The 10440-nt window shown below is 53.2% G+C and overlaps 1 protein-coding gene across 1 annotated transcript in view; it reads right to left on the reverse strand.

Annotated features, from left to right (window-relative positions):
* HSPG2 (heparan sulfate proteoglycan 2) overlaps positions 1-10440 on the reverse strand; it is a 115214-nt gene that overhangs the window by 32831 nt on the left and 71943 nt on the right. Inside the window, 7 exon segments of the mRNA XM_023758322.1 lie at positions 728-814; positions 953-1080; positions 2321-2434; positions 4070-4300; positions 4521-4601; positions 4944-5036; positions 10407-10433. Coding sequence (XP_023614090.1) covers positions 728-814; positions 953-1080; positions 2321-2434; positions 4070-4300; positions 4521-4601; positions 4944-5036; positions 10407-10433 — 761 coding nt within the window.

Consider the following 10440-nt stretch of genomic DNA (forward strand, 5'->3'; position numbering starts at 1 on the left):
AGGAAGGAAGGAAGAAAAGAAAGGAAGAAAGGAAGAAAGCAAGAAAGCAAGAAAGAAAGAAAGAAAGAAAGGAAGGAAGAGAGAAAACTATATAAAATGAGAGTGAGGAACATGTATTGGGGGCTGTGAGTGCACAGACCCAGCCCTGAGAATGAGGAGGCTTCCCAGAGAATGGGGCTTCTGAGCTGTTATATTCCCTGGGAGCTGTTATATTCTCTTCAGGCTACTTATCAACGTTTGTAATTATATATTTGTATGATCTCTTTTTTGCTGTTTTCTCACCCATTACAGGTGGTAGACTACACAGGACTGGGATGGAATCTGTTTTGTTCACCACTGTATCTCCAACACCTTCACACACTACACATCACATAGTAGGTGCTCAATAAAAATGTGCTGAATGAATGAATGAAGCTGAGCCGTGAAGGCTAAACAGGAGTTAGCCAAAAAGGGGAAGTTTGAGGGTGAAGAATGTTCCATGTAAAGGAAATAGCTCGTGCAAAGGCCTGAACATCAAGTAGTCACAAAGTTCAGCCCAGCCAGAGCAGAGTTAGGTGTTGGAAGTGGATGAGACTGAAGAGTGACGAGGCTACCCAAGGGCAACAGGGAATCAAGGGCAGGGACATGATCCTGGTGGAGAACTTTCTTAGCAGCACCCTATCTAGGGCTCTCACCTAGAAATTTACCAAAGACCCACTCCCTTCACCCTTCCTGTTTGCAAACTTACTGCTCACAGTACTGGCCAGTGTAGCCAGGTTCGCAGGCTGTGCAGCGGTACCCACCACCTCCCTGGCTCTCACAGGTACGGGAGAACCTGGGATAGAGAAGGCAAAGGTCAGGCCATGGGATGCCCACATCCCACCCTGCTCCCTTCACTCTGCCCTGAAAGCCAGTGCAGTGCCCTCTACCCCCAGTGGGAGTTCTTCCTTGGGCCTTGAGCAAGGGCACCCACATGTTCTCCGGGTTGGTCAGTGGGCAGGCACAGGGCTGGCAGTCCTCAGGTGTTCCGGCCGTGGCGTCTCCATAGTAGCCAGGTGCACACAACTCGCAGAACTCCCCAGCGGCATGGTGCTGGCATTGCTGTGAGGTACAAAGATGTCAGCCACTCGCCCTTCGGCAGAATTTACCAAAAGCCTGACAATTTTGGAATCCTTTGATCTGGAAATACCATGTTTGTGAATTTATCTTAAAGACTGTTTAGCTCAGTGGTGTTTATAGCAGCAAAATGCTGGAAATAAACCTAAAAAATCCATGAAGAGAGAACTAAAAACAACACCCACCCAAATATCTAACAAAGGATGATGTTGATTACATTTCTTACATTTTCTCCCTACACACCTGTAATATCACAGGAAAAGTAGAGGGGTATACCTGGGTGTGTGGGGAAAGAGTTTTAGAAATAGATGCTTTATTATAAATACGTGTGGGTTAATAGTCTTCTCTGAAGAGATTCATGTTTGTTTGATTAACCCCTAGAGTGCCAGGGAGCACGATAGCGCTCCTCCTGTCTTTCGCCAAAAGTGCCGGGAGCGTCCTGCAGTGTCACTATTAGATGCAGGTAGTTCACTCTTTATTGACAGATGGCACCTAAGTGCAAATTTCCTAAACTGCTATAAAATCAGCAAAAACGCCTTGGCAATTTTAGCATAGTTCCTAGGATATTGGTTGGCACTCAAAGGGTTAATGTACCATGCTCCTTGCTCTGTCAACCACCCAACCCTGACCACATACTGCAGGGAGGCTAACACACCCCACTCTGAAAAGTTCAGGTATAAAAAGTACTTAATGATACGGAAAGATGTTCATGACCTTGTAAGTGAAAAAAGGTCACTAAACACATCCTATGTTCATTTGGAAAACACTCTAAGAATCAATGGAAAATATCCTCAGGAGAGGATTAACCAAAAAATCTATAATAATAAAAGTGTAATATGCTAATTAGACTGGACGGCCGAACAGCAGAACGACCTTCCGGACAAAGCTGGGGCTGCCAGGCAGACTCCACAGCTGCAAGAGCTGAGGCAGCCGCAGTGGCTGCGAGGGCCAAGCCCCTTGCACAAATTTCGGGCCTCTCGTAAATAAATGAAGATGGATGCTATTCCATAGTTCTGGCTACCCCACCATGCCTGCTGCCGCTTGGTGATGTGATCAGACCTGCTGGCCTAGGTGTTTTGTCCCACAGGCCGTGCACCATGACCTTTGCCCCTGGACCTAGGCCAATCTTACCAAGCCCATCCCCTCCCTATCCCACAGCGAGCCCTGGTACCCCACCCCAGGCCCAGCCAAGCTGACCCCTGCCCTGGCCCTGCTTGCTTCTTACCGAGCAGGCCCCAGTCTCTGGGTGGCACAGGTCCGAGTGGCCATTGCATTCACACAGCTCACAATGGCCGAGGTAGAGCCCACTCCCAGTGCGTGTGTAGCCAGGGGCGCAGTCCTGGGCAGGGAGAGAGGAAGGTTGGTCTCCATCTCCAGTGCAGTCTCATCCAAAGCCAGGAGACCCAGAACCCCACACCCTGCATCCCTTCCTACCATCTAGACCAGTGATGGCGAACCTATGACACGCATGTCAGAGGCGACACGCGAACTCATTTTTTGGTTGATTTTTCTTTGTTAAATGGCATTTAAATATATAAAATAAATATCAAAAATATAAATCTTTGTTTTACTATGGTTGCAAATATCAAAAAATTTCTCTATGTGACATGGCACCAGAGTTAAGTTAGGGTTTTTCAAAATGCTGACACGCCGAGCTCAAAAGGTTCGCCATCACTGATCTAGACTCACTGGCTCTGGGAGGGAAAATCCCAGGCCCAGCCCTCCACCCCCTCGCCCTCTCTCAGCCGCCCTCTTGCACGTCTTCGTCTTCACTTTACACTCCAAAGCTGGATGTTGTCCGAGCCCATCCTGGCATCGCCCGACACTTAAATTTACTGAAATAATAGTTCATCCTGAATGCAGAGCCCATATGTATTCCCAGGACTCTGTTCCTGAAAATTCTCCTGGCAGGGTCTTCATTGAAAAAACGTAACCCTCGATGGAAAAAGAGGGTGCAGGAGAGGAGTTGGAATGAGCCCTTGAAGAGCTGCACAGCCATTTGTACATTCACTAAATAAAGTGACGGAGGCTGCACACACACAACCAAGGATGTTTTTACTCATTCTCGGTGAGTAGTCATGGGTTCTGAAAACAATGAACTGCTGTTCGCCACTCCTTCTTTGAAATCTCTCCAGGCCCTCCCTCTCTTCCCGACCATTTCAAAGGCATGTTTATAATCTGTTTTTGCTTCACTGCAGAGAATGTGCACCAAGGATTCTGCTTTCTCCAGGGGTTCGCCTTCAAAATGTGTTAAATCTTATCATTCCAAGGGACCTGAAGTTCATGTACTTGGGTTTGAAAGCTCTTGTGGCCACAGTAAAGGTGCACAGATGTAAAACTGCAGAAATGTGGACTTCCCACGGTGGGGCTCCCGAGTGGGTGGGGGGCTGTTCCCACGGTGGACCACCCCACTGCCCTTCCTCCCAATAGGACTCCCTGTCTTTCCCTCTGCCCATCCATCTCACTCACCACTGGCAGAGGGATTTTCCCGGGGCCCAGCTCCCATTGGTAGCCTTGTCCCAGGCCTAAGGAAGTTCCCACACCCCAGCCCGGCTTTCCAGGGGCGTTCCTTCTGCATTGAAAGCTATTTCCCCACACATTCCTCTGAGCTTCTGCCTTCCTGCCTAGAATCCTATCCCCTCCCCATGGTTCCTCCTCTCTCTGAGACACTTCCTCGCTCTGTTTTGGGCTAGTCTCTGCATGGGCTGCCTGTCTCTGGTGGGCACCCTGAGAGCACGTACTGGGTCTTAACCTCCGGAGAGGGCAGCTGTGTGCCCTCAATAAGCCATTCGCCCTTCAGTGCCTCTATTTTTAAAAAACCTGTTAAAAGGGGATAATTACACATTTCCAGGGCTGTTGGGAAGAATAAACGAGATACTGCAGAGCACATTAAAGTTACGACTCGTCAAATGCCAGTTGACCAGCTTGCTGACCCAGCTGCGCCAGAGTAGTCGAGTCGGCTGGCCACGCTCACCTGGCAGGACAAGCCCACATAGCCTGGGGGGCAGCGGCATTCCTCCACCTCCAGGGCCGGGGGTCCCCTTGAGGGTCCGGGCTGGGCCACCTCCAGGCTGACCCCGCTGATGCTGGCCGCCAGGGGCACCGAGGAGAACGTGGCCCGGACCAGAAGCTCGTCCAGGTCAGCCAGCGCCATCAGGAGGTGCTCGCGTGTGGCTGGCTGCCCGTCAGGCCGGCGCCAGAATTCCTGGGCGGGGGGACGATAGCATGTGTGGGTGAGGGGGGTCAGGCTCTGTGTGCTGCTTCTGCAGCAACCCGCCCCCCAGCTCCTGCCTTCCAGGCACTGGAGGAGGACTCTGAGGTGAGGATGGGGGAGCGAGCAGCAGGGTGGCTGGCGTCAAAGCCGGGCTCCAAAGCAAGGGTGGGGGTGGGGGAGAGTCGGACACAGGGTGGCCGGTGCCCCTTACCTCTCGGAAAACAATCTCATAGCTCTTCCTCTCGGAGCCCTGCAGTGCTGGCTGGGAGGCCACCAGCATGATGTTGTTGCCCTGGGAGACACCAGTGGGATTTGGAGGGGAATGAGGGGCTCTTGGGAACAGTGGAGTCCTCCACCAGTTCCAGACTCTGTACCACCAGCCTCCCACGCTCCAATCTCCCAGGCTCATGTGCCCAAAGGAATCTGGCACATGCCCACTGCCCCCTTCTCCCGGCAGCTGGGCCTCTGCCTGGGTAGTGTGCAGCCAGATGTTGAGGTGGGAGCATGGGGTTACCCCTCCTCCCCCCACAGCCCGTGCCAGGCCAGCTGAGTGCTGGACTGAAAGGACAGAAGAAGCAATGAGGGTGCCCCCTGGCCTCCCCTCAGCCCACCCGGCATGGAATCGGGTGCTCACCATGATCTGGATGTCAGGGTCAGAGAGCGAGCTGCCCTGCGCCCCGGCTGTGTAGGACAGGGTGTACCGCAGCTTCCCGCCATAGGCCGCCACCTGCAAGAGGCAAGCCCTGCAGTCACAGCCTGATTGCCCTCCCCAGGTGAGGGGGCAAAACCTCTCAAGGCGCTTTTGTACTTGTGCTGTGTCACCCCACCACCCAAACAGAGGCCGGTCACTAGGCCTGGCCTGTGCCTGCCTAGGAGACAGGCCATCACTCAGTTCCTTCACAGCCTGAGCCGGTGACAATGACCCTGAGCAGCCTCTTTTCTGCTTCTGGGGCTCCCCATTTCCAAGTGCCTGATAATCACAGCAAACACGCTCCAAGTCCCTGTCCATCAGAAGGAACTACCCACAAAGCAGAAGGAGTAAGGACAGTGACCACCCAGGGGAGGCTGCAAAAGGTTCTAAGTTCTTAGCCAGGTGGATGGGGCTGAGGGTGGCTCCTCAGAGGTCTCGTCTGGGCAGGTGGGTTTTGTTTGCTCAGAATCCATTTCCCCGCTTTTGGCAAACTGCAGCCTTGGCTTCCTTTAAAAGAAACTATGTCCTACATGCAGGCCATGTAGTTTGAAGAGAGACATGAGCGAGGCCCAGCCAATCTGCACATTCCATCACTCCCCCTCTCCACTCCATCAGATGTGAACCTGGCACATCTGCTCTTTCTACTGGAACAGAGAAACGTCCTTTACCAGCCATCTTGGAAGCTGGAGGAGGACACCAACTGAGATAAAGTCCTAATGAACCCCTGGATCCAGCCAAGCCTGATACCAGATACCCTTGGACTCTGGAGTTACCTGAGCCAATAGATTCCTTTCTTTGTTGCTGACAAGACAGCTGGACTTAGGTTTTCTATGGCTCACAATGGAACAGCCCTTAGGTCTGCCACCGAAGGCTTTCATGTGGGTAGCCAGAGCCTCAGCTCTGCCCCACAGGACTTCCCTTTCTGTCCTTTGCCACCAGGGCAGATGTTCAAACCAATACCACAGTGCATCAAGCCTAGCCCATTTGTTCATTTGTTTGTTCATTCAGTTGTGAGCATTTATTAATTGTCTATGGACGGCATGCCAGTCCTGGGCTACGCGGGCCCCGAGATGTTCTCCACAAGCTCAGGGTAAGGTAAGAAGTTTAGGGCCATCGCCAGATAACCATGAAACAACTAGTTCTCTGTTTGCTTTGGATGCCACAGGTCACGTAAAATACTGCACTCAGCACAGTGCCTGCGACACCCAGCCCCAGGGCTGCCATCCCTGTCTCGTCCAGCTCCACCCGTGGCGTCAGCAGAGCTTCCCCATCCTCATTCTCCTGGGCCAGACTGTCTTGTCTGCTGCTCTGTGTGTTATTTTATTACAAATTATGTGTATTCTTTAGAACAGCGGTCGCCAGCCAGTGGTCCGTGGACCACGGGTGGTCCGTGAGGTCCGAAAGGTTGGCGACCGCTGCTTTAGAAGACTCTAAGTCATTTTCGGAATAAGATGGAGGTAATGCCAAGATAACACTAATGTTAATAACAATGCTGCTGGTGCTGATAACAGGCAGGATAATCAAACTGACAGTGAGCAGTGAGAGGCCAGGGTCTTCGCTCATCTACAATACAGCGCACAGTGAGTGCTTAATCAATGCTTCTTGAATGAATGAATGTAGTGCCAAGAGCTAGTTCAGTGACGCAGGGTAAAGGGAGCCTAAAGGAGGGGTGTCTACTTCCTGAGGCTCCCTCTAACGCAGTGGTTCTCAACCTTCCTAATGCCGCAACCCTTTAATACAGTTCCTCATGCTGTGGTGACCCCTAATTTCATTGTTACAAATTGAACATAATTAAAGCATAGTGATTAATCACAAAAACAATATGTAATTATGTATGTGTTTTCCCGATGGTCTTAGGCGACCCCTGTGAAAGGGTCGTTTGACCCCCAAAGGGGTCGTGACCCACAGGTTGAGAACCGCTGCGCAAGACAGCCCCTCTGCCAAGGGCCTGTGGCCACTGAAGAGCAAGTGCTGAGCTGGGTGTAGTCTCAGCTACTCTGACCTAAACGTGGAACCCCAGACAAGTCCCTTCCCCTCTCTGGGCCTTGGTCTACCCATTTGATCATGAAGGACTTTGACAAAGGGCCTTCTGACATTTCAGGATTCGATGACACCCTGAACCCTCCCAACTCCTTGTTACCTTGTTCCCCAGGAAGGCTCGGGGCAGCTGCCAATAATAGAGGCTTTCCGGAAGTAGAGAGAAGCTTTCGTAGGAGAGAGAGAACTAGGACAGAAGGACAGGCAGTGAGAGCTGAGGGAGCAGGTGGGCGGCACGAGGGCCGAGGGACAGAGCCCCGCACCCCACTGCCTAGGTTCCAGCCCTGCTTTTGGAAAACCTGCTTCCCCTGTCTGGACCGAATACCCCAACTGCTCTCGCTGGGCGTGGTTTGGGTCCGTGCCTCCTGTGGACCCCAAGGAGACAGACACAGCACACCAGAAGACATTTTTAAATTTAATGGCAGTTTTAAAGTGTACTTAAAAATGTACAGCTAGCATAACTGAGTTGTTCCATGATTAATTTAAAGGAAAGTCTGAACTACATACTAGTCCAGGCAGTGTGTGGAAACGCCAGACATTGTAAAGTTGGTTCAGAACCAATGTCTAGAAAACATGGTGTATGTGGGTCTTTGGTGGGTGCCTTGGCACATACCTGGGAGCCTATGGAAGACAGAGGAGCAGAGGAGGCAGAGGAGGCGGAGGAGGAGGAGGAGGAAGAGGAGAAGGAGGACGGAACTGCTCGCAGAGCAGCTGCAGGCTGGGGATGGGGCAGGAGCCCGGGGGCAGGGGGGTGAGGTTGGGCAGCAAAGCTGGAAAGGAGCTGCCAGATCTCAGCGTCCATCCTCCTCTGGGCCTCGTCCACCTGAGGGACCAGGAGAGGGAGGACAGAGGAAGGAGCAGAGAGGGATAGAAAGGATGTCATGAGGCTTTGCCCTCCCACAGGCCGCGCCAGGCCCAGCCAGCCGCCTGCTTCTGTTCTATCTGTTCACAACTGCTGATGCCTGACGCGCTGGCCCTTGTACCCGCCACCCTCTTGCTCCTCATGAGCCTAATGGGGCTAGCCCAGGACGGGCTCAGGTGACTATGGGCTGTGGCTATGGAGAGAAGCACATATAGAGGCAAGAGGGGCAGACCTAGAGGCATCTGTGGGAAGGAGGAGCTCCTTGGGCCTCACTCTCCATGCGTACCCACGGTGCCAGGCCAAGCCATTCATGGCTCTGGAATGTGTCCCAAGGACAACACTGGGGTGGACTGGGCATCAGGCTGGGGCCTGGTCTGGCATGGGGAAAATGGCCCAGGAAGGCCAGGGCCTCGGCTCAAGGCTCCTGCTTGAACTAGGCTCTCTGGGGCCCCTGACGCAGCCTGTTCAGGCCAGGCCCTGGTTACCTGTGATAGCTGCTGCGCCCGGCCCCTGCCCTCTGGCGGCCCTGGGATCCTCCCAGTAGTCACAGCTACCCGCAACTGCTCCTCTGAGAGGGACGTGCGGTTCTGATGGGTAGAGGGCATAGGCCAGCTCAGACCTCCCGGGTCCTAGAGCTGGAGGCCTGGGGAGTGTCCTCTCCCGGTGGATATCATGGCCAGAAAGGCTCACACTGACTGGGGAGAAAGACGCATGCTCCCCTCTCCAGGCTGGCACACAGGGGTTAACTCCAGGCTGCTAGAGGGGGGTACGCACACAGAAGGTTAATGGAGGCTGCCGGGGAGGCAGTGCTGGGATAACCTGGGGGCCAGGTATAGTCATGTGGTTTTTAGCACTGAGTTAGTTTCCCTGCCACCAGGCCACCACTCTGGCCACCAGATGGTTGGCACCAGAACTGGACCACACAGCAGATAAGGCACACCCACCTCCTGACTCTAACTCCTAGCATTGCAGGGGCTTGGGCACAACAGTGCCACGACCAGGGAGCCAATGGGCACTACCTGGGTTCATGCAGACCCACAATGCCTTGGGCACTGGGCATCTCCCCATGCAGGGCTGAGGGCATCCAAAAACACACCATGTCCATGTCACATCAACCTCACACCACTCAGATCACATCACGGGCCTACCTGGTGAGCCCGGCGCAACCGCGCAAAATATGCCTCCCTCTGTGGGGCACAGGGAAACACCAGGAGAGGAGTCAGAGAGAGAGAGAGAGGTCTAGGAACTGGAGGACAGGCCAGGGAAGGAGGAACCCGAGAAGGAAGAAGAGACTAGAAGGCAGACAGCCCTGGGAGGAGGCTGGGATACTTGGGTCTGTCCAAGGAACAAGGACAGGACAGCTCGAGACTCCACCTCCTAAGCGTCCCTGACCTTCCTGGGGCCCTGGGTGAGAGGACATGTCTGCTTGAACACCAGCCTCAGCCAGCAGGGGACTCCTGGACCAGGACCCTCTTTCTCTGGGTGCCACCCAATGACCATGACGACTCAAGGAACGCATTTGGGCCAGCTGCCCTGGATCCTCCCCTAAGACCCTGCACCCCACAGGACCACCATCACCACCCACTAGACCTGTGGTCGGCAAACTGCGGCTCGCGAGCCACATGTGGCTCTTTGACCCCTTGAGTGTGGCTCATCCTAAGCCTTAGGAGTACCCTAATTAAGTTAATAACAATGTACCTACCTATATAGTTTAAATTTAAAAAATTTGGCTCTCAAAAGAAATTTCAATCGTTGTACTGTTGATATTTGGCTCTGTTGACTAATGAGTTTGCCGACCACTGCACTAGACCATGACTCCGGAGTAGCAAAGACATGCCTGTCTCTGACTAGTGTAGTTAAGGGGGCCCTCGGACCTGGGTGTGAATCCCAGCACGGTCACCTTCTGGCTATGGGAGCTCAGGCAAGCTGCCTAACCTCTCACCCGAGTTTCCTCCCCGATGAAATAGCGCAGTCGTAGTACACAGCTCATACAGCTGTGATTTGTGATACATAAATAAGTGCCTGGAACAGTGCTGAGCATGGAGTAAGAGCTCAATAAATATGACCTACAATAAGAATTATTATTATGCCCAACACCAAGCACAGAGCCATCGGCACAGGTGAATTTTCAGTGAGCAAATGAACAAAACTGAAACTGTGTCTTATTTGTCCTTGTGTTTCGTCCAGGGCCTAATTGCATGAAAGCTAATAATCACCAACAGACGAGCACTTACTATGTGCCAAGCACGATCTCCAATCCTCCCAGCCACCCTGGAGCTGGGGTTTATCAAAAGGCAGCCAGCTGGTAATGGGAAAGGTCTGGGCTGAGGCCTATCGGACCCTGAGGCCTGTGCACTTAACCACAATGTGGCTGACACCTGCCTGCTGGCCCAGACTGCTCTGAGGTCAAATAGCGTCTGAGTCCCCACTGGCCCCAAGGCTCAGCAGAGGCCTGGCCCAAAGATGACGATCAGGGAGGGCCTGCCAGCCCCTGCTGCATGTCATACCTTGTCTCCCTGGTATGTCTCCGGCAGCTGCCAG

This window comes from Myotis lucifugus, unplaced genomic scaffold (genome assembly GCF_000147115.1).
Source record: "Myotis lucifugus unplaced genomic scaffold, Myoluc2.0 scaffold_128, whole genome shotgun sequence".
In the NCBI taxonomy this organism is placed as follows: Eukaryota; Metazoa; Chordata; class Mammalia; order Chiroptera; family Vespertilionidae; genus Myotis; species Myotis lucifugus.